General features: G+C 36.4%; 1 protein-coding gene across 4 annotated transcripts in view; it reads left to right on the forward strand.

Moving 5' to 3' along the window:
• The window catches only part of TTC29 (tetratricopeptide repeat domain 29), a 255,129-nt gene that overhangs the window by 214,155 nt on the left and 15,322 nt on the right, over positions 1-25,652 (forward strand). The window contains exon 12 of one of the 4 annotated variants that reach the window (XM_042935359.1): positions 19,067-19,400. The exons of the other annotated variants lie outside the window; for them this stretch is intronic. Coding sequence (XP_042791293.1) covers positions 19,067-19,086 — 20 coding nt within the window. The 3' untranslated portion in view covers positions 19,087-19,400. Of the gene's footprint in view, positions 1-19,066; positions 19,401-25,652 lie in introns of those variants that run through there. 4 annotated transcript variants of the gene reach the window in all.

Genomic DNA, 25,652 nt, shown 5'->3' on the forward strand with positions numbered 1-25,652 from the left:
CATTCACTCTTCATCTCTCTCCTCTGCCTTCCCATCCTTTCCCCTTCTTCTCTGTCTCTCTCTTCTCTGTCTCTCTGTCTCTCTGTCTCTCTCTCTCTCTCTCTCTCTCTCTCTCTCACACACACACACACACACAAACACACACACTCCAAACACACATCTCTGCTTGGAAGACATCTAATGAATACCTTCTTCATTCAGAATAAGAATAAGTAACAACCAGATACACTGATATATTATTTGTACAGACATAGAGGTATCTCAGAAGGTATCTATACTCATTCCTTTCCCTCTCCACCTTCAAAGCCATTCTGACAATACTCTTCCTTCTTGATAAATAAGCCACACTTATCAATAAATCGCTCTTCCTTATTGATTAACCAGGCCTGGGTAACTTCAGTTTGTGGGCATTTGCTCCTCGTAGTGAATGTATACCCCAAATGTCCCTATTACAGGGGTCTATCCATTCCTTTGATCAACTGCCCCATCTGAGGGAAACTCTCACAAGCCCAGTTTGTAGTTATTTCCCTTCAATCAATCCCAGATGTAAAGGATCCACACTCTGCTGATGGAGCAGTTCAGTAGCAGTGCTGTCTGCCCCCTTCATGAGAGGATGTACATGAAATCCTCTGTCAGTTTATGCTGCTATTCAAATCTTGGTTTTTCAAAAGCTAAGTAAGAAGCAAAACGCCCAGCAGAAGGAAATTAAAGCAATCTGTAATAATCCTTAAACTAGGTGTTTCCCCTCTGAACTAATGCTTGGAAACCAATGTGCTATAAAGACACATGAGTGGAATTGCCCTAAATATTTCTTTGGGTGCCGTGAAACTGAAGGATGTCTTACGTTGCATGCCCCGTTGTCTTTAAGATATAAAAAGAAAAGAAAAACTATAAAAAGATATAAAAGAAAACGCAGCCTGGCTGTGCTGCTTGTTCACTTTTGAACTCTATAAAGCATCCACCTCTAATTCAACCTGACACTGCTAATTTTGGCATTAGAGTTTGAAATGAAAATCAATATCTGTTTTGAGCTTGAACACAGAGTGACTATACCTAGGGTGGGGCATGGCCAAGCACTTATTTTCAGTCATCTCTAAGTGAAGTAAGAGAAATTTTCCAATGTAGAGCATTTAAAATAGTTATTAGATGAAATCAGACTGTCTTCTTGAAATTAATTGTGCATTCTCCCACCCTCCTAAGGCCTCTTATAAGATGATTTTCAAGGATTCTTGAATGTGTTCCTTTTTTGAAAACCTGTGTACCTGAGAACATTTCCCACTTGAGATTTAGAGACTTTGTCTGGCCTTTCCTGCTAGGACAAAAGGTCTTTGACTAATGTAGGTGGAGAGTAAAAGGCCCAGGGCTGAGGACTGATTTCTCTTGTGATGTCAGGCTGGGAAGTTAGCTCGTGCTTTTGCTGAAACAAAGTCCTATCTGAGGAATTTATTTTGCATTGTGTTTTGTGTTATCTTTGTCTGTTTTAGATTTTCATTCAAATCTCTTCTGCTTTATATATGTAGCCTAATCTACTCTAACCTTTTACTTCAATCTGCGACTTAGATCAACTATTTTGTTTTAAAAGAGAAAGAGGGGGAAAGGAAAGGAAAAAGAGAGAGGGAGGGAGGAAAGAAGGTTAGTTCACAATGATGTATGTAAACAAAATTGTTTTTCATTGTTTGAAGTATTTTTTATTTGTTATTATTAGGTATATTTGGTCAACAAACTGATGTATATATCATCCCAGCTGTAAAGGATGAATATCTTTGCAAATAGGATTCCTCATGTGTCCCCTCTAGAGTTCCTCAGTAGCCCCCAGCATTATACTTTCTCTTGCTATTATTATTTTTTAAGTTTATTTATTTGGGGCACCTGGGTGGCTCAGTTAGTTAAGCGTCTGAGTCTTGACTTTTGGCTCAGGTCATGATCTGAGGGTTCATGAGTCAAGCCCCACTTTGGGCTCTGTGCTAACAGTGCAGAGCCTGCTTGAGAATCTCTCTCTCCCTCTCTTTCTCTGCTCCTCCCATGTTCTCTCTCTCTCTCTCTCTCTCAAAATAAGGGGAAGGACACAAAGAGAGGAAAGAGAGAATCCCAAGCAGGCTTGGACAGCTCTGTGCTGTCAGTGCAGAGACTGATGTGGGTCTCAATCTCACCAACCTGAGTGGAAATCAAAAGTCAGACTGAGCCACTGACTGAGCGACTCAACTGTCTCAGCCACCCAGTCACCCCTATTCTTTTTTTTAAATGCTTATTTATTTATCTTGAGAGAGAGAGAGAGAGAGAGAGAGCGAGCAGGGGAGGGGCAGAGAGAGAGGGAGGGAGAATCCCAAGCAGGCTCCACACTGTCAGCACAGAGCTTGACACGGTGCTTGACCTTATGAACTGTGAGATCATGACCTGAGCCAAGACCAAGAGTTGGATGCTTAACCAACTGAGCCACCCAGGCACCCCTCTCTTTATTTACAGCTTTATTTACAGCCCCATAAATAAATTGGGCTGTAGCAGAATCCAGTGTCACAAAGTATAAACCTGGTCATAACCTGGAAGTCACACTTTGACCATCCAAGAGCAATATCTCCAGTTATACCCCTAAGCAAAAGCACCATCCCAAAACCTTCACGGGGCTCTTCAATCCCAGAAAGGACAGGTAGATGGGCAAAATGGCCTTAATGTCTTGGCATTTTTCAAAACAAATATGAGGCATGTTGTTTTTTCACTAGTAAAATAAGAATAGCTATTGAGTACAGGCTAGATGCTCAGATACCCCAAGCAGAGTTTGGACAAGACAGAGGTGGGGTGGGAAGACTCTGTAGAATGGGGATTCATTTGGCAAATGGAATTGTGATGAAAAGTGCCACTTCTGGGATCAGACAACCTAGGTTCAAATCATGGCCCCATCATTTACCAGCTATGTCACTTAGACTTTTGGCCCTCTGCATACTTGTCTGTAATCTGAGGATTACAATATTATTCCAATAAATTAAATTTCATAATGCAGGTGAACCCATGAATTTCCCAGAATGCTAACTACCCTAGTTATAGAGGTCCATGAGCTGAAGGACTCACCACCTAGCACAATCTTGCAAATTCTAAAATTAAGATATGTGGTGCCAGGAAGAACAAAGGAGAGTCTGATTTGGATTTCTCTGGATACAATTTAAAGAAAACTTCACAGAGGAGAAGTTTTTGAGTTGTGTTGAAAGTTGGATAGGAATTCATCCAGTAGCTGAAAGTAAAGGATGACCCAGAAAGTGTCAAGTCTTGTGAGGAACCATGTCATGTTTAAGGTTTTGCAGTTTGAACAGGTAGCTAGGACATTTTAGGAATATCACTGGAACTTAATAGGAATGTATCCATGTAACTCTGGTGGTGATATAGAGGATGGACTAGAAATTAAGAGAGACCAGAAGCAAGGAACCCACCCAGATAAGAGGCTCTTGTAATAATCTAGAGAAAAGAAGATGACCTGAATTAGGACAGTGTCAGAGGGCATGGATAAAAAGGGAAAAATAAAGCAACCATAAAGCTCTTCAATTCTGATTTCAGTATAAAAAAAGTAAACCTCCATGTACTCATGTAAAAGTTTCACACCCTACATCTAAAATAGTATTATTTATGTGTCATGTGTTTGTGCTAAAGTATGCTAACATTTATCAAAATGTCAAAACACAGGTTTCTTTCACATGAGGGGCAGGGTAAGGCCCACAACACTGAGTGAATTTTCTGTGCCAAACTTAAAATTGAGACTTAAAATCTGGAATCATTAAGGCATAGGATGGTATAATATATAATTTAAATTTTCTCTAATAAATTTTAAGCCTGGTTCTTTGAACACTCTTGTCAGTAGACGTGAAGACTTGTTGTCCATAATATTTACTCATTCAAACATACAGAATGTCATTAAATATATGTTTCTGCCAGACACTGAGCTTGGTACTAGGGCAATGGTAGGCAAAACAGACACAACATAATTACAGATTCTTAATCAACTCACTCTCAGGCTTCTGTTTCCTGTGTTAATAGTCCAATTCCTTCAGCTTCTTCAACATCTTCTTTGTTACTCTTGCGCTATAATAAAAGCAAGGCTGCTATACACAAGGACATCTTTCTTCCAGGCTGGTGCAATGTAGTTTTCAGTCATAGTCATTTTCCCTATTGTGTCATTTAGGGCAGGCTACATTGTAGCAACAAAAAAGATGTAAACATGCAATGGAGCCGCACAACAGAAATTTAGCCTTTGTTTACTTAATAGGACAAAGAAGTTCCAGGTCAGCAGGTAGAGACTGTTCCTCGTGACCATTCAAAACTCCAGATACTTCCATCTTGTGGCTCCATCATCCCCTAGAGCCTGTCATTGTTTGTATCTAACCAGTTGATAAGGAAAGCTCATGAGAAGCTTTTATATAAGATCAGGTCTAGAAGAGGCACACTTCACTTCTATTCATATTCCTTTGGGTATAACTTAATCCCAGCCACCCCTAACTGCAAAAGAAGGCTGGGCGATGTCATTGAGTAGTGTATTTGAATGTGGAGAAACAAATTTAGTGACTAGCTAGCAGTTTCCATCGCAACTACCAACTATACAGCAGGACAAAGAGTATAGAGGTACACAGTATTTATTAATCAAAAGTGAGAATTTTAGGGAAAAGTATGAATATATGAACACAAGATGCTCTTCATTCTAACACTGGAAACAGCCTACACAGATTTTTTTTAAATGATACATTAGAATCAATTACCCCCCACTCCAAATGCCCAAGCAAATTACAGTAGCTGCCTTCTGAGCAGTGCTGGAAAATCATTCCATAACTGTTTACTAGTTCTTACTCTATGCAAAACCCTGTGCTAGAATTTGAGTGGGGGGGTGGAGGACACAAATTTGAATCTTAAGCCCAAGGATTTTACAGTCATAATTTGGAAGAAAATGGTGCACACAAATAACCAGAGTATAAAGCAGAGCATAATATGTGCTATAGAAGAGAGGAAGTGCTACAGAGTTTCTGAAAGACATAAAGATAACTTTAAATTGGAAGCATAAGGAATGGTTTCATGGTGGAGAGGGCCTGTGAATAAGGCTTGAAGGTTACGTTGGCCTTATGCAGATCAGCAGAAGAAACAGCATAAGCAGAGGCATAAAAACAGGAAAATGCGAGGTGTGCATGAGGATTAAGGAGTAATACATTATCAAAATGAATATTGCATTAAACTTTTTAAACTACAGAAATAGATGGTAGACTAAATATGGATTGATACAACAAATTTAAATGACATCAGAAGAACTGCAAAGCTCCACATGCTTTATTTAATAACATTAAATCTTGAAAGCATCGTATTCCCGGGGGTGATACCTTCCTATATCAAAACACACCGTATTCATTCAGCCAAACAGCAAAACATATGCTTATTGGGTGTGCCTACCGTGTGCAAGGTAAAAAGTTGAAAGGGCATTGCCTGGATTTTAGCAAATAAGACTGAGATTGTTCTTTAAGAATAAAACTGCATGTCAAGTTAAAGTTCGTAGTCTAAAATTTCCCTTAGTGACTTCTCCCAGTATCTGGGATTCTTACTGAGGTCAAAACTTAAAATTTATATTTTGTGTGTCCTCAGTAAAGACAGAAAATCATTTTCTATAATATGGATCCTACTCTTTATGTTGAATTCTAAGACATGTCCACCTTTTTCAATTTTTCTCATAGTCTTCATCCTGTAATATGAATGAAGAGCTTATATAATCTAGTCGTCCAGCCAATGTAATAGGCTTTAAATATTATTGGAAATTCATATGTATTTTCCTTAAATCGAGAAAAGTGAAAGTTATATATTTGTGTTTTCTGAAGCATTTTAAAACAAAAATTTGTAGCTAAAATTGTGTTCAAAATTGTTAATTTTGAAGAAATCCAATAATCAGTAATAGAGAAATCAAAGAAAAACATTAATTGACCAATCATCTCACTTAAAGAGATGCTGGGATTTAAAAGGTTTATAGCTTTCCTTTGGCCAATAGTCTAACATTTCTTCTCAATTACCTAATATTTCCATTTATTAGGAAGACTTGCTCTATTGTTTTCTCCTTAAAAAGATGATGAAACACTACAAGGCATTGGATGCTATTCTGGCTACAGTTTAAGCTAGACAGTCTTGTGAATATTCATACTTTTTTTAAAAAATTATTTCATTGATATGGTAAAAGGGATTCCAGAGATCTCTCAGACAGAAGTAAATGTGTAGGTCCACGGAAAAGATCTTGTATTGTGTTCCTGTGCTACTAACAACCTGGCTTATTCCAGTATTTACCTGAAAATCATTAATAGTTTTACTTCTTCAAGCTCTTCTGTGGGATGTTGAGAAAGCCAGTCAGGAAAGTATTTTTGGTAGGCATTTGCCACTCTTAAGATGAAGGCCAGTTGATTTTAAACAATAAGTCATCCATTTCTATAGCTAGGTAACACTATCATAAAGTAGGATAAGTACATAAATTCTATTTAAATAATAGGTCTAATTTTAAATGTGCTTCTTAAAGTCCATTAAGTATCAATCTATTATTTTTTTCAAGGAAAACAAGTTTGAAATTAGATCTGTGACTGCCATTATTTCGTATAAACTCACGAATTTTTACGATTGTGATCATACTTACAGAAGTATATAAAACATGCATATAATATTTCATCCAAGTGTTCATGTATCAATCAGAATATGATACTAAATTCCATAGTGTTTAAAATCCATGCTAAATTAGAATGTTTGGAATTTACTATAAATTATTAGAATAAATCATTATCAGTTTATAGATTTTTCATCCACTTATTCAAAAAGTAGTCATTGAATAAATGCCGTTTGCATTGTAAAGATCTATAAGTTAGGATCCTTGCCTTCAAGGAGTTTTCATTTTAAAATTTTTTTTTTTTTTCAACATTTTTTATTTATTTTTGGGACAGAGAGAGACAGAGCATGAACGGGGGAGGGGCAGAGAGAGAGGGAGACACAGAATCGGAAACAGGCTCCAGGCTCCGAGCCATCAGCCCAGAGCCTGACGCGGGGCTCGAACTCACGGACCGCGAGATCGTGACCTGGCTGAAGTCGGACGCTTAACCGACTGCGCCACCCAGGCGCCCCTAGGAGTTTTCATTTTAATAGAGGATACAAGGTACATACAAATGAATGTTTTGAAGGACAGTGAGAGAGAATTCTGTCTTTATGGATGGATTCATGGGTGGTGGGGGGGCTTGAATTTAAAGAATAAGCAAGATTCTTTGGTAAGCAGAATAGAAGAAAAAACCTAGATAATGGAAAAGAATAAACAAAGGACAGAATGAAAAGCTCAAAAATTCTGTGCTAAGTGGCAAGAAAACCAGATTACCCAAGCCTACTGTTTCTGTGGGGGAAATAGTGGGAAATGAAGGCAAGCAGCATTAAGACGGACAACACTGTGAAGTTTGGGCTTGTGTTTTAGTCATTGGGAAACCTCTCAAGGTTTTTATGCAGAGTCAAATGCACAAAACAGCCCTTTAAGAAGATTAATCTGGGAGTAGAATGTAAGATGGATACTAAAGAAGAAAAAGAGAGAAGTCAGGGAGACTGCTTAGAAGATTGCTGTAATAGGTCAGGTAATAAAGGCTAAATCAAGGTGGAAGCCTTGAAAACGGAAAGGAATGGTTGATAAAAATCCTTACATTAAGATATTTTAACTTATACTTTTTTCTTGAAATATAAATCACAATCTGTAATGTTGATAACAATATCACTCATTTCAGACCCTTAGCTCGGTGCTAAGGCTACAAAGACAAACCATGGATCCTCTTTCCCCATAATCTGATATAATAAAAACAAGTAATAGCAATATTTCAATCCTTAATATATACAAAACATTCACAGTTGAGTTCTACCAGACTTTTAAGGAATAGATAATGCCAATGCTCTTTAAAATTTCCAATATTAGGAAATCTAGTAATATAACTCACTGCAGTTGAAATAAGTCTCTCCCTCCTCCAGCCTACACTGTAAGAGTTAAGATGAACCCTAGATTCCTCCTACTCCACTAGAGCTCCAGGTGTTCTAGAAAATGTCACTTCACCTCTGCCTCCATATCAAAATTGGCAGGAGGAAAGAGGGCACCCTGTCCCTGTGAGCTCCAGGCAGAACTCCTACCCTTGCCTCAGTTTACCACTCCCAGCTTTGCTCCCACTATCTGCCTGAGGCTATCAGGACTAATCTCACTTATCTCTGTCCTAAGACAGTGATGACAATCCCCAATCTCCCCAAGATTTTCATACCCATAAGATTTTCTACATACCTTTTTTCCAATCCCATCTCTCAACCTTCTTCAACTAGTGTAATCCTTCAGTAGGCCCTCAGAAATTCACAGTTAGAAAAGCAACACCCTCCACCTTTTCTCCCAAAGTTCTCTGCTGTCTCATGCTAACTGAAACCTGGCTCTGTCCCCCAAGGACACCACTTTCTCTGCAGTGCTCTCAAGTGACAGCAGTTTTCTCGTGCATATCCTTGAGGCCATTGGGCCTACAATATGACAAATAGCCTTGACCATATTGCACCTTCTTGCTGGCTAAAACCCTACTTATAAATCTCAAGTAATGAAACTGTACTCTTCAAACTCTTCTGGTTTGCAATTATCTATCTCCATGTCTCCCCTCCTCATTCCTTGAAGCTTATAGCTCCTGGTTCATTGTCCCTTCATCCCTATGCCCATTCATTTTTGGTAATTTCAATATCCACATAATGATCCCTCCAACATTTTCATCTCTTACTTTCTAGCCTTCTTCTCCTTCAGTGGCCTTGTCTTCCACCTTACCTAACTGTCTCCTCCTCGTGGTTAAACCTAGACTTCATCAATAGTAATAACTGCACTGACTTTCACAAATCTAATTTCAAGCACTCCCCACCCCAATCTCCTGGCTCTCCAATTTGCTTCATATAAAAAAGAGGCTTCTAACAGGAACTATGTCATCTGTTGGTCGTACCACCTTTTCATTTTCCTTCAGTTCCTTCATGTCCATACTTCTATCAGTGTTCCCAAATTCCCATCAAATATTAATCTTTGAGATTTGAGAATGAGAAACAAGATTTCTAGAAATTCTCAGGAAGTCCCCAAGTCATAACTTATTCTTAAAATACTTTCACAGTCTTCATACTCTTGACTTATTATTCATATATTAAGAAGTCTGTAATCTAAAATATATAGATATCTAAAGAAATACTAAGCTGAGGAACATTTACAAAGAATTGTTACCTATACTGAATATTCAAACAAGAGAAAATGCAAGCTAACATTACTGCGTAAGTATTCAAATAACATAACATTTCAGTCTCCTTGCAGTTTAATAGCACTGCTCAGAATCACATATCAAAAAATGTGAATTTTGGGGTGCCTGGGTGGCTCAGTCAGTTGGGTGTCCAGTCAGTTCGGCTCAGGTCATGATCTTGCGGTCCGTGAGTTCGAGCCCTGCGTCGGGCTCTGTGCTGACAGCTCAGAGCCTGGAGCCTGTTTCGGATTCTGTGTCTAGCTCTCTCTCTGACCCTCCCCCATTTATGCTCTGTCTCTCTCTGTCTAAAAATAAATAAACGTAAAAAAAATTTTTTTTTAATGTGAATTTAAGGATATGTTTGTTTTAAAAGCTTATTGCTTGGAACACCACTCATGAAAGTATTCTATTCATGTAAACTGAATAACATTTATTTTATTTGCAAGAAGAACTTGCCATTAGCAACAGACAGTGCCACAAACACATACTTCTAAGATGGCAGTTGCTAAAAGCAACATGGACCAGATCGTGTTTATTTCTCTCTCACATGCTTTCATTCAGTTTCCAGGAATGTCAACTTTAACTTTCATCCAAGTGCCAGCATTTCCTGTCCTGTGTTTTAACTTGGTGCTAGTGGATTCCTTAAAAAACAAAAGGGGCGCTTGGGTGGCTCAGTCAGTTGAGCATCTGACTTTTGATTTCAGCTCAGATCATGGTCTCACAGTTGTGAGATCAAGCCCCACAATGGGCTCTGTGCTGAACATGGAGCCTACCTAACTCCATCTGCTCCTCTCCCCAGCTCATTATCTAAATCAATCAATCAATCAATCAATAAATAAATAAATAAATTTTAACAAGTATTATCTTTATATTTTTAACCTTTAATTCTCACCAGGGAATTATAATACATTTACCTGTTTTCCCAACTTACCAGCTTGTCTTTTATTCTGCAATTCAAGATTCAGCAAAACGTACAAATTCTCTGAAATATTCCAGTAAGCAATTGCCACTGGAAACTACTTCTGTCTATAGCAGCTTAAAGTCTGTGGTCCATCCCTTGCCCCTCTTTCTTCTTCATACTTGCCTGGTAAAATTTTAAAACTAACTAACTTCAACTCACTGTCTACTTCCTGTTTGCATCCATACAACTGAATATTGCTGCAGAAACATACAGCCATGCTGACTGATATCATTTTAAGTGATCATGGTCACTAGCCTGAAGTGGGTTCTTGATGCTAACCCCAATCACTGTATTCCCATGGTTCACTCTCCCTTCCCTTCTCCCAGACAATGTTTTCGTATTTTGTCCTCTTTACTCAAACTTCCATTGCTTCCTCCCCCATCTTCACTCTCAATTAATGACCCTCCTTCCTATTTCACCAACAAAACAATCAAAAGAGAACTTCAATAAAGTATAATCCCAATATCTACCCATTCACGTACATATCTGCTAAATATACACTCTCACCTGTTACTAAAGATTAACTGTCATGGTCCTTGCCTAAGCCAGTCTCACCACGTGTATACTATATCACATCCATTCTCATTTTCTCAAAGCATTACCTCCAACAATTCTCCCCTCCCTCCCTCTGTATAAAATAGTCTGTAAGTCATTCTTATCAGCATATAGTTTGGGCTATAATTTCTCTGATCTTCAAAAAAATTCTTTTGACTTCACAATCCCCACCATTTACCATCCCATTTTTCTGCTGTACTTCATAGCAGCACTCTTTATAATAATCTTGTATGTTAGCTATTTCTAATCACTCCCTTCTCATTCTCTCCTGAACCCACTCACATCAGGTTTCTAGTCCTATCTTCTACCCAGATTGCTCCTTTCAAACTCACCAATGACTTTCACATTCCAAATCCAATAGTCATTTCCCCATCCTTCTCATCTTATTTGACCTGTCAGCAACACTGAACAAAGTTGATCACTCTCTCCTCTTTAAACATTAGTTTCAATTGGCATACTGTACTGGCTGCTTCTTCATCACCAGCTGCTCCTCCTCAATTTCCTTTGCTGGTTCCACTTAATCTTCCTGATATTTAAATGTTAGTGAGCCATGGCCCAAGCTTCAATTTCTTCTCTTTTCTATTTGCACTCATTCTTTTATTAATCTCATGGTCTTAAATATCACCTATTCACTAATGATTTTCGAATTTACATATACAGCCTGGCGTTCTCCCCTGAATTCCAGACTTGTATACACAAATTCTTATTTGACATGTTCACTTGGATATCTAATAGACATCTCAAATTTAGGTGTCCAGAATCATATTCTCATCACTCATCTCAAATGGGCCCAAATGGAGCTCCCCCAGGCTTTCATGTCTTATCTAATGGGTGCTTCACCCTTCCATCTGCACAAATTTAAAACCCGGGTGTCATACTTAATCTTCTCACACCCCACATCAAATCTGCCAGCAAACCCTGTCAGCTGTTCCTTGAAAATACACCCAGTATCATGTAACTTCTTATTGTCTCCACTGCTACCAGAATGGTCCAAGCCACTGCATATCATGCTTGGACTATTGAAATAGCTTCCCCTACAGTCTATTCTCAACACAGTAGTGAGAGTAATACTTTTAAAATACAAGTTAGATTATATCACTTCTCTGCTTAAGAGTTCCCTCCAAATGATTTCCCATCTCACATGGAGTAAAAAGCTAACATACTCACATGGCCTCTGAGACCCTTCATGATCTGGCCCTCTTTTACCTCTCAGAGAGTCATTCCTACCACCCTTTTCCTGACCCTTGTTTATACTCTTCCTCCCACATGGATCTTCTTTCTGTTCCTGGAACATACCAGGGAGGCTTCCACCTCAGAACCTTTGTCCTTGCTGCTCTTCTTGCCTGTGTTGTTCTTCCAGATAGTCCCATGACTTACTTCCTTGGAATTTCCTCCAAATATCAGACTTTTTAAAGTTGCAAACCAGCCCCCATACACACATATATATTCCCTATATGTATATACCCTTTCCTCCATAGCATATGTTATCTGGCATACCATGTTTTACTTATTTATTTGCTATCTGTTTAACCACTAGAATGATAAGCTTTACGGGAACAGGATTCTTTGTCTGTTTTCTTTCCCCAGTGTTGTATCCCTAAAGCTTAGAACATAGACACATTATAGGCACGCAAGTATTTGTTGAATGAATGAACAATTGAAAAGTCAGATTACATGATCATCTCAATGGATGCACATAATACATTTAATAAAATTCATCATCTGTGCTAGGAATAATTCCATTAAAGACAATAATAAGGGTGCCTGGGTGGCTTAGTCAGTTAAGCCACCAACTCTTGATTTCAGCTCAGGTCATGATCTCATAGTTTGTGAGTTCAAGCCCCACATTGGGCTCTGCACTGACAGTGCAGAGTCTCTTGGGATTCTGTGTCTCCCTCTCTTTCTGCCCCTCCCCTGCTCTCTCTCTTTCTAAAGTAAATAACCATTAAAAATATTTTTTAAAACATAAAAACAATAATAGAACAAAGACTCCCATGATCACTGCTATCATTTAACATTAGTATAAATAAAAAAGATATATAAGAACTGGATAAGGATGAGAAGAGGGTACACTTATTTACATAGATATAATTGCTGAATTGAAAACTAAGGATAAGCAAATGAAAAACCTTATAAACAATTAGAAAACTTGGTAAGGTGGCTAAGTACATCAATATGTAAAATTCAGTAGTGTTCTAGCTTCTGCTTAAATGTGGAAAGCTGAAAAGAATGTCATTCTCACCCTTACAGCAATGACAACAACAAAAAAACTAGAAAATCTACATAAGAGCCTATAAGAGAACCCATAAGAGACCTAAAATCACAGGACAACCATCCCAACTCTACAACCAAAAGAGGAAAAAATGACAACGTGCCTTCATAAAAATAAAACATTTCTGCATGACAAAAACACCACAAACAGGTTTAAAAAAATAAAAATAAACTTGGAAAAAATATGCAAATGTCATAAAGGACTCACCTCTTGTACATATAAAGATCTAATAAATCAATAGACAAAAGGCCAACAACCGATTTTTTTTATTTTAATAGGAAAAGGATATAGAGAATTTACTATAAAGTAAATTTTAATGTGAATCATGCTTAACTTTATTTGTGATAAGAAAAATGAATTAAAAGCATAAAAAGCAATTTTTCAGCTATCAAATTGGCAAGTTTGATAATGCAGTATGTTGGTGGGCATGTAATGATATAGGATCTCCCATGTATTACTAGCGAAAGAACAGATACAACATCCAGGGAGAGTAGTCTTGCAATATAGAAATTTAAAATGCACAAAGCTTTGACCCAGTAATTCTGTTTATTCAACAGATAGGCCAAGGCAACCATTTATTCATTCAACTATTTGCTAAATATCTCTATGATCTCTATGTGCTAAGCATTGCCAGAGGCACCAGGTATACAGCAGCAAACAAAACAAAATCTCTGCCTTCATGGAGCTTATTTGCTAGAGGGGAATCTAGACAGCTAAAAATATAAACATATAACATGATATAACATAATATAATATATAGAGTGGTAAAATGTGTCATATATAAATTTTATATAGAGATACATATAGATAGAAAGAGAAATGGAATGGGACAATCCTACTTTAGGAAGAATGGAAAAGAAGACCTTTCAGAGGAGGTAACATTTTAGGAGAAATCTAGATGAAGTGAGGGAGTGAGCCTTAAGCATCTCTCAGGGGGAAAACAATCCAAGCTGAAGGAAGAGAAAATGCAAAAGTCTCACTAATGTTCAAGGGTTGATTTACAGCATTGTAATAATAAAAGATTGCAAACAATTTAAATGTCCACTAAGATGTTTAGTGACTGGTTAAATTGTGGTATATCCATATGTGGAATACTATTGCACTGTTACCAATGAATGAGCCAACTCCATTTGTATTAAAAGAAAATAATCAAGAAAAATGAGAAGACTAGCCAGAAACTGGGAGAAAATATTTGCAAAAGACACTCTTGATAAAGGACTGCTATCAAAAACATACAAAAAAACTCTTCAAACCCAATAGTAAGGACACAACTTGAAAAAAAAAAAAGGAACACAAACAACTTTATGGTTTTTATTTTTTAAATGGGACAAAGATATGGACAACCATATCACCAAGGAAGATATACAGGTGGCAAATAAGCATATTGCAAAATAAGTGAGATACTACTGCACACCTATTAGAACGACCAAAATCTGGAACATGATAATACCAAATGCTAACAAGGATGTAGAGCAATAGAAACTCTCATTTATTGTTGGTGGGAATGCAAAACGGTACAGCCACCTCAGAATATAACGTAGCAGTTTCTTACAAATTAAACATACTTTTATCATACCATCCAGCTGTCACACTTCTTGGTATTTACCCAAAGGAGCTGAAAACTTACATCTACACAGACACCTGCACATAAATGGTTATAGCAGCTTTCTTCATATTTACTGAAAATTGGAAGCAACCAAGATGTCCTTCAGTAGGTTAATATAGATAAACTGCAGTATATCCATACAAATGAAATATTACTCAGTTCTAAAAATAAATGAGCTATCAAGCCATGAAAAGACAAGGAGAAACCTTAAATGCATATTTTAAGTGAAAGAAACCAATCTGAAAAAGTTATATATGGTATTATTTCAACTCTATGACATTCTGGAAAAGCCAAAACTATGAAGACTATTTAAAAAAAAAAAAACAATCAGTGTTCGCCATTGGATTGGGGTTGAAGGAGGGATGAGCACAGAGGATTTTTAGGGAAGTGAAACTATTCTGTATGATATTATAATGGTGGATACATGTCATATATTTGTCCAAACCCATAGAATGTGAAATACCAAGAGTGAATCCTAATGTAACCTATGCACTTGGTTAATGATGATGTGTCAATGGAGGCTCATTGATTATAACAAATGTACCACTCTGAGGCAGTATGTTGTTAGTGGGAGAAGCTCTGTGTGTGTAAGGGTAAGGGGTATATAGGAACTCTGTACTTTCCACTCAGATTTGTGGTGAACCCAAACTGCTCTAAAAATTGAAGTCCATGTTAAAAAAAAAGAGAATGATATCCATTATAGACTATTTCTTTAAAAGTACAGAAATATGTGTATAGTATGGTGACATGTGTGTATAAATAAGACATAAATATGTATTATTTTTTATATGTGAATATATATATTTTATCCTTTTACATATGCATGGGATACCCAAGATACAGCCAGTAATTGCCTCTAGGGAGGGGAAGTAAGTAGCTGGGGATCAAAGATTCCAGACAGATTTTTTTTCACTGTCCATCCTTAAAAAAAAGAGGCACCATGGGCATGTATCAGCTATTCAAAAAACAATTAACTTCTACACCTATTCAAAAAACAATTAACTTCTGAACTAAAGATGTATGGGGAATAATTATGGGATTCTTAGAGCTTGTTTTAGTCCATTGGGATGCTATACCAAAAATATTACAGATGGGGTGGCTTACAAAAAAACAGGAATTTGTTTCTCAGCTCTGGAGACAAGATCAAGGCACTGGCAGATTCAGTGTCTGGTGAGAGCCCACATTCTGGTACCTAGTAGGTCATCCTTTCCCCTCTGTCTTCATATGGTGGGAAGGGCGAGGGAACTCTCTGGGGCTTTTATAAGAACATTAATCCTGGAGCGCCTGTGTGGCTCAGTCCGGTAAGCATCGGACTCTCGATTTCAGCTCAGGTCATGACATTACGGTTTGTGAGATCAAGTTCCACGTGGCACTCGGTACTAACAACAGGGTGCCTGCTTAAAATTCTCTCATTCTCTCTCTCTCTCTCTCTCTTTCTCTCCCTCTCCCTCTGCCCCTCCCTTACTCACACTCATATTTTTTCTCTCTCAAAATAAATAAATAAACCTTAAAAAAAAACACTAAAAAAACCCCACTAATCCCATTCATGAGGCCTCATCTCTAAATACCATCATATTTGGCCTTAGGATTTAACATGTGAATCTGGGGCAGACACAAACAGGGCCTATTTTTTTTTTTCACTCTTTCACAAAAAGATTTAATTAAGTTCTTCCTCTGTAATAATGTCTGTGCATTAAGAATAGTCTATTCAGTTTACTCTCTAAAGTTTAAACCTCTTTACTACATTTAGTTTATGTTTTTATAATTTAGAAAAAGTGGCCTCCATAGAGTCATCAGTGATATGCATGGATCATATCCCTTCTCTTTAATATCATTCTAAGTTTGTTGTTTGTATACCATCTTAATGAAAAGTATTGTTCAATCCTGGGTAGGATAACAGGTACCAAAGAGAAACGTGTAATTATGTAATGATACTTAAATAAGGAAACAGATCAGCCAGAGTGAGAAGTAACAGAAATGGGAGGACAGAAACTGCATCAGGGAAAATTTTACTTAAATCCAGGTTAGTTAACATATAGTGTAATAATGATTTCAGGAGTAGAATTTAGTGATTCCTCACTTACCTGTAACACCCAGTGCTCATCCCAACAAGTGCCCTCCTTAATGCCCATCACCCATTTAGCCCTTTCTCCCACCCCCCACCCCTCCAGCAACCCTCCATTTGTTCTCTGTATTTAAGAGTCTCTTATGGTTTACCGCCCTCTGTCTTTTTGTCTTATTTTTCCAGGGAAATTTTTAAATAGGTAGTTTGGGTGTATAGATATAAAGGACTCTATTCAAGTTAATTTGTAATTTACTTTGCTGTCTCAATATGTATGAAGAATACTGTATGATGCTGGAGCAAATCAACAAACTTTAAATTACATGGAGAATTTAGTTTTTTATTCTCACTTTTCTAGGTAACGTAAAAATGGCAAGAATAACGAATGTATATATTTTTAATGTATTTTATATTTATAGTACATGTATTTTAATACATATATATTATATTTATTTATATATGTAAATATTTATGTATTATATGTATAAATATAAATATATACATGTTGGGGCACCTGGGTGGCTCAGTCAAGCATTGGACTTCGGCTCAGGTCATGATCTCACAGTTTGTGGGTCTGAGCCCCAGATCAGGCTCTGTGCTGACAGCTCAGAACCTGGAGCCTGCCTCAGATTTTGTGTCTCCCTCTCCCTCTGTCCTTCCCCACTCACGCACTGTCTACCTCAAATATAAATAAACATTAAAAAAATTTTTTTAAAAGAATAAATAAATATATACATGTAAATACATAAATATATGTAAATATATAAACTGAAAAGACTATTTTATATTTTTGTTCAACTTAACTATTCAAAAGTAATTACCCATAAAAGTAGTCTTTTTCCAGTAACTTATTAACTGATTATGTGTTATTATTTTTCATATCTTCCCATTCATAAAGCATAACTTTTAAGTAGTATCTTGCCACATAAAATATGTCTGCTTTTAAGATATAGTACCTTTATTTTCTTAACCACAGTGCCAAAGAGCCAAAGAAGATAAACTTGAACAGCAGAGGTTATCTGTGTTGTGAGGATAAACAATACTCCAGTCTGCTATTCATTCTCTCTCCTCTCCTCTGCACCTATGCATGCCACAGCTCCATAACTGAAACAGGGAAAGTAGACTCAAAACCCTCTTTGCTCTTTAAAATACCGAATCCATGAAGATAAGACAATTTGTGTAGCTGAAACCGTCTTTCATTAAGACAGGAAAGAAAATTAAGGATTTCTTTAAACTTAAATGTTTTAAATTATTTTAAGCAATTTGCATAAAAATCTCATTTCTTCTCCAAAGCACTTCAGAAATTGTGACTAAAAGTTTAAATTTTTCCTACTTTGCTAGCGAGATGAAAACATAATACATTCAAGAGGAAAACCAGTTCTTAAAAACTAAGTATTTATTATGTACTCATTAAAAAGTTGTCCATAGACCTGGCTGGACAATTAAAAAAAAAAAGTTTTAATGTTTATTTATATTTTGAGACAGAGAGACAAAGCATGAGCAGGGGAAGGGCAGAGAGAGACAGAGACAGAATCTGAAGCAGGCTCCAGGCTCTGAACTGTCAGCACAGAGCCCAGTGCAGGGCTTGAACTCATGAACTGTGAGATCATGACCTGAGCGGAAGTCGGTTGCTTAACTGACTAAGCCACCCAGGCGCCCCAGGACAGCTTTTTTTTTTTTTTTAATCTGGCACTTGAAACCAATAGATTTGTCTTAATTATATATCTTTTGTGTTCTCAACTAAACATTTAAGAATAGACATACTCATTCTGTCTTTCTTTCAACAGACATTTACTGGTCATTCAATATGTGCCAAGTAATATGTTATTATGTCATATTTCTAAAAGTAAATCGTAAGCTGCAAACATTCATTCAGAAATTCAGAAACATTAAGGACATTCTATCTGTAAGACATCATGCAAGGTACTGCAGGGACAGGGATGAATATATTACTTTTCAAAAGAGAAAAGTCTATAATCTGAAGACTACAAAGAAATGGTGGTTATATACTTAAATTCAAACCACAAAAAGTTTTACAAAAATGACTCCTACTTATCTGTAAGTCAAAATATATGCACAGTTGTATTATGTGCACACGTTGAGGGGACATGCTTTAACACGGAGATTGTCTGCTCTTCACATTTCTGACCAACTAATCAAGCTATCAAAGAATCTGAGTCCCACCATGGAAAACCCAACAAGTTTATTATTCCTGAGATGAACATTTAAATGCATTTATATGTATTTTGTTATTGTCTTAGTATTTGTTTTGAAACTCTGTGCCCCCTACTGGACTACTCTAAATTAATTGCTTTGAGGAACTGTACATAAAATCTCATTTCTTCTCTGAAACCAGGCCCTATTCCAGAGAATTAATGCCATGATTGCAGATTGAGCTCCTCTTGGCCACGTATCCTGAATTCATCAAATTAGAACACTGCTTCAAACTGTACACCAGGAATTATCCCACTAATGTGTGTGTTTCATTTAGTGGGTACTCAAAGAACTTCTGTTGAATAAATGGCAAATTAATAGAGGCTACCAGTTGAAAGACAGTGTATGTTCAACATAAACTATACTCACTACAGGTAAAGCAGTTTAAAATTTGTATCATTCTGAGAATGGAGTAACATGAATCTCTGTCTCATTCATTATTATACAAGTGAAATAAAAAATATGTTTAATCGAGAGTTTTCCTGGAGCAATTGGTTTGCTACTTGGGGTCCTAACAAAACACATCATAATGGCCCAGAGTTGGTCTACATAGCATTACAGGAGTCTTTGTGTATGATTTTTATTTCTCATTGTCCTCACCTTCTGTGAAGAGAATGACTGATAGCCTTTCCTTGTGATATCTGAGCTTTTAAGAGTGTTGTTTTATCTATTTTTTATGACCAACCTTACACTTGTTAAGTGTAATTTTTGCTTTATGTAACATAAAAAAAAAAAAAATCTGTGATATGGTGCCCCGCGAATTAACAAGAATGGCTGGACAAAAGACAAGAAATCTTTTAAAAACAAATGTTCACATTAAATACCTTGGATAGGTAGGCCTTCTGGGGATTTTTCTTTAATGCAACAAAAGTGCACCATTTCTGTTTTCAGAGATGGTTTCTTTCAGATACTGAGCTTGTCTAAAGTCATATTACATAAGTAAGGGCTTAGTTTGTACATTAGTTTTTACATCTTAGAGTCTTCCTAAATCCTCTTTTTATCAATCTGATATCAAACTGATCTATATTGATTGTTTCTACACTTGTTTATGGTCTTTATTTTGATATATCTAAGATTAAAAGCCAAATTAACAAGTGTAATCAATTTTCTTTGTGATAAAGAAAAGTCCTCCAATACCCTTAGACACATTCACCTAGGAATAAAAAACTTAAGTAAAGATGTTGTAATAAATGGATCGATTTATTCAATCACTGGGCGTAAAATCATTAGCCCTGGGAAAGCGCTTTCCTCCAAGAGCTTTAGCTACCGAGTTTCACTTGTGTTGTACCAAATGATTTGCATTTTTAGAGAAATTTCATGTCTGCAGTGAGCTCCAGTGAAAACATGAATAAATTGCTTTCCTTCCCTCTTTTTCTGACTTTATAAAGCTGAATCTATTAGGGGTCAAATCAAAGTATAATGGAAAAAAAAAAAAAAAAAAAACAACAACTCATGTGATGGAAACCCTGGATTAGGTATCTCACTAGTCCAAGCTCAGGTGTCCTGGCCTAGTTGTCAGATTGGTGGTCTTTAGGGAGATCCCTGGGGCATATGGCAATTTTTTTTAACTGCAGCATTATAAATAGTCTCTAAAAGTCACGAAATGAAATAGACAAACAACGATTAAGAAATAACAGCAGTTCTCCACAAAGTCAAGTAAATCCAACCTCTGCAGGCCTAACACAAAACAGATGCAAAGAGGTTTTGTGTTATAACATCCTTCTGAATACACTGGAGAGAGAATGAATGCAGAAGTTATGAGCATGGGCTTTGGATCCAAACTGACCTGAGTGTGAATCTCCACTCACTCAGTTTTCAGTTGTAGGATATTGAGCAATCTTCTTCAGTCTTTGGTTTCCTTACCTGTACAATAAGGATAATAGTATCTAAAGCATAGGGTGGCTTGGAGGTTTTAAAAAGTCCTTATCCCATTACCTAGTGGAAAATGCATTCTCAATTCATGGAAAAAAATTTAGTTTTTACTCATGATGTGAATATTGCTCCTGAACCTAGGAGAAGCAGACACCACTGCTTTTACTGAGCATGGGGCCCAGGATTCTGCATTTCTAATAAACTCCAGGTAATGCTACTCACTTGGAGAACACACTTAGAGACCACAAACATAGATCACCTGGAAAATGATACTAATTTTAAGTTTTATTTTTCTTTATGATTATTTTAAATAGACCCATTCACTTTATAAAAAGTAAAAAAGGAAGGCTACCTCATCTGAAATCTATAAGGATTTGATTTATAGTTTTGGTGGAGGAATTGGTTTTGTTTTTCAAGGAAGATTTATTTCTAGGAACTACTTTTCTGTGAATATGGTACATATTTACTCATTTAATTATATTTGGACTGGATATTATATATATACATTATGTTTGACAATCTTAGCATTTTAAAATTCAATCTTTGCAAAATATCAATTTTTACATCTCTAGATTAGTCATTAAAAATGTCATCCCCTATATAATCCTCTGTTCTAAAGTAGCCTGTTCATGAGAAGGATATGGAGTTTGTGTATTTTCCAAACTCTAGTATCTTTTATAACGGTACCAGAAAAAAAAAATCCAAATCCATCTGCCACCATTTAGGTTCCTATTATATACATTATACTTCATCTGATTTGGTCAAGAAAGTTTGGACTTGTACTCTTGAGCCCCACAGGACTGTAACAGTCAAAAAGACAGTTCTAGGCAGGATTCCACCCCCTGGGCACTGCACAGACAGCAGACTGGAACACATCCCCAGTCTGCACTTAATTGTGTGAAAAGGCCCACTTAATTGTCCTGGGATTTCAACTTGTGGGGCAGACTTCAGGTTTACCAAAAATATAAAGGCTACAGAGGTGCTCTTAGGAAACACAAGCAGAGAGACATCATCTGTATGCTCTTCTTTGGCCTTACCACAGCTAGCTGGTACCTCTCAGAAAGGAGCATTTACGCTCTTCTGAAGCCCTGATTCTTGCGACTGTTGCCCAAGGGACACCTCCAGATATACTGATCTGGAGGTCAGCAAGGTCTATAATTGAAATAAACGGTATGTATAGTCTACTATATATATTTGCATAATTTATATGCAACACCCTCAACAACTGAAGTCCATGAAAATTAAGTTAGGCTACTTGGAGAATCACCAAGGTTTGAGAGACAACCAAGTACTAGGGCAAAGTAATAAGATTTGCCTCTTGCATAAGGACACTGCTTCAAGACTGGGAGAGGTAGCTTTTTCACTAAATACATAGAAACAAGCACAGAAAGTCAAGCAAAGTGAGGAAACAGAGGAATGTGTTCCAAACTAAGACAAGACAAATCCTCAAAAAAAGATCTTAATGAAGAGGAGATAAATAATATATCAGGTAAAGAGTTTAAATGGTCCTAAAGATGTCCATTGAATTTGGGAGAACAATGGTGAATACAGTGAGAACTTCAACAAAGAGATAGCAAATATAAGATAGTGCCAATCAGAAGTCACAACATTGAAAAATACAATAACTGAAATGAAAAATACACACAAGAAGTGTTCAACAGGAGACTAGATGAAGTAGAAGAACAAATCAGTGACCTAGGATATAGAGCAGTGAAACTTACCCAATTATAGCAACAAAAAGAAAAAATATCTTAAAAAGTGAAGATAGCTTAAGAAACCTATGGAACAACATCAAGTGGAATAGCTTTCAGATTATAGGGGTCCCAGAAAGAGAAGACAGAGAGAAAGGGGCAGAAAGCTTACTTGAAGAAATAATTGCTGAAATCTTCCCTAGCTGTGGGAATAAACCAAACACTTAGGTCCAGAAAGCACAGAGAGAAAGATAAGAAGTCACATTATAATTAAAATGTTGAAAGCTAAAGATGAGACAATCATAAAAACAACATGATATAAACAACTTAGTACATTCAAAGGGAACCTCCATAAGACAGTCAAGCAGTGAATCTGTAGGCCAGAAGGGAACAACGTGATATCTTCAAAGTTCTAAAAGGAAAGAACTTCCAGCCAAGAATACTCAGCAAGTCTATCATTCAGAATTGAAGGAGAGCTAAAATGTTTTCCAGGTAGGCAAAAGGTAAAGGACTTCATCAACACTAAACAGGCCTACAATGAATGTTAAGGGGCATTCTTTAAGTTGAAAAGGAAAGACACTGATTCATAATAAGAAAGCGTATGGAAGTAAAAATCTCACTGGTTAATGGTACGTATATAGTAATGATACTGAATTAAACACTTATAAAGTTAGTATGAGAGTTAAAAGACAAATTTGTGATATTAACTATAATTACAATAGTTAGTGAAAGAATATACAGAATTAAAAGATGTAAAATATGGGGGCGCCTGGGTGGCTCAGTTGGTTGAGTGTCCGACTTCAGCTCAGGTCACGATCTCGCAGTGAGTTCGAGTCCCACATCAGGCTCTGTGCTGACAGCTCAGAGCCTGGAGCCTGCTTCAGATTCTGTGTCTCCCTCTCTCTCTGCTCCTCCCTCACTCACACTCTATCTCTGAAAGATGAATAAATGTTAAAAAAAAAAAAAAGATGTAAAATATGAGGTAAAGATAAAGCAGGGGGGATAAGAATATAGAGTTGTTAGAATACGTTCAAATTTAAGTTGCTACTAATTTAAAATACACTGCTATAGAGAGACTGTTACATGTGAACATCATGGTAACCAAAAAGCAAAAACCTACAATATATACACAAAAGATAGTGAGAAAGGAATCTAGACATAATACTAAAGAAATTCATCAAATTACAGGGAAGAGAAGAGAAGAAAGGAACAGAGAGGAATTACAAAAACATCCAGAAAAAATTAACAAAATGGTTATCAGTTTATGCTTATCAATAATTACTTTAAATGTAAATGGGCTAAACTATCCAATCAAAAGATATAGAGTGGCTAAATGAATAAAAAACAAGACCATATGCTGCCTACAAGAGACTCACTTCAGATGTAAAGACACACACAACATGAAGGGATGAACAAAGAGTTCCCATGCAAATGGAATTGAAAAGAAAGCTGGACTAGCTATACTTATTTCAGACAGAATAAATTTTAAAACAAAGACTATAATAAAAGACAAAAAGGGAATTATGTAATGATAAAGGAATCAATCCAACAAGAGGATATAACATTTGAAAATATTTACACATCCAACATAGGAGCACCTATATATATATAAAGCAAATATTAAGAGACCTAAGGGAAGAAACTGACAAAAATACAATAATAGCAGGGGACTCTAATACCCCACTTACATCAGTGGATAGATCAACGAGACAGAAAATCAATAACGAAACATAAGCCTTAAGTGACACATTAGACCAGATGGACTTAATAGATATATACAGAACATCTATCCAAAAGCAGCAGAATTCACATTCTTCACATGTGTATATGGGATGTTCTTCATGATAGAACACATATTAGGCTCAATATCTGTCTCAATAAATTTAAGAAAACTGAAACCATATCAAGCATCTTTCTGATCACAGTGGTATGAAACTAGAAATCGGTTACAAAAGAAAACTGGAAAAAATCAAAAAATATGTGGAGATTAAATAACATACTATTGAACAACCAATGGGTCAGCAAAGAAACCAAAAGGGAAATAAAAAAAATACCATGAGACAAATGAAAATGTAAATACAGCAGCCCAAACTCTATGGGATTTGGTAAAAGCAGTTCTAAGAGGGAAGTTCATATCAATACAGTCCTACTTAAAAAAACCGGAAACGTTTGGAAAAAAAGAACTACACTTTTCACTTAAAAAAACTAGAAAAAAAAAAAATAACAAGGCCCAAAGTTTGTAGAAGGTAGGAAATAATAAAGATCAGAGCAGAAATAAATGAAATAGAAACTTTAAAGATATGTAAAAGATCAATGAAACTAAAAGGTGCTTCTTTGAAAAGACAAACAAAACTGACAAACCTTTAGCTAGACTCACAGAAAAACAAAACGCAAGTAAATAAATTTCGAGGTGAAAGAGGAGAAGTTATAGCTGATACCACAGAAATATAAAAGATCATTAGGGACAGCTATCAACAGTAGTATGCAACACGCTGGACAACATAGAAGAAATGGATAAATTGCTAAAACCATACAACCAACAATACTGAATCATGAGGAAATAGAAAATCTGAATGGACCAGTTGCTAGTTAGGAGATCAAATCAGTAATCAAAACACTATCAAACAAAAGTCCAAAAGCAGGCAGGTTCACTAGTTAATTCTACCAAAGATTTAATACCTATCCTTCTCAAACTCTTCCCGAAAATTGAAGAGTAGGAAATACCTCCAAACTCATTTTATGACGCCAGCATTACCCTGATACCAAAACCGGACAAGGACACTACAAGGAAAACTATAGGCCAATATCTCTGATCAACATAGATGCAAAAATCCTCAACAAAATATTAGCAAACCAAATTCAATGATATATTAAGAGGATTATATACCATGAGCAATTGGAATTTATTCTAAGAGCTCAGCATCTACTTATCAATCATTGTGAAATTAACAAAAGGAGGATAAAAATTATATGATCAGCTCAAGAAATGCAAAAAAAACCATTTGACAAAATTCAACATCCATTTATGAATAAAACTAAACTAAACAAAATGGGGATAAAGGGAGCATACTTCCCTTACTTCACATAATAAAGGCCATATATGACAAACCCACAGCAAGCACCATATTCAATGGTGAAAAGCTTTTAAGCTTTTCTATATAAGCA

The sequence above is a fragment of the Panthera leo genome, chromosome B1 (genome assembly GCF_018350215.1).
Source record: "Panthera leo isolate Ple1 chromosome B1, P.leo_Ple1_pat1.1, whole genome shotgun sequence".
In the NCBI taxonomy this organism is placed as follows: domain Eukaryota; kingdom Metazoa; phylum Chordata; class Mammalia; order Carnivora; family Felidae; genus Panthera; species Panthera leo.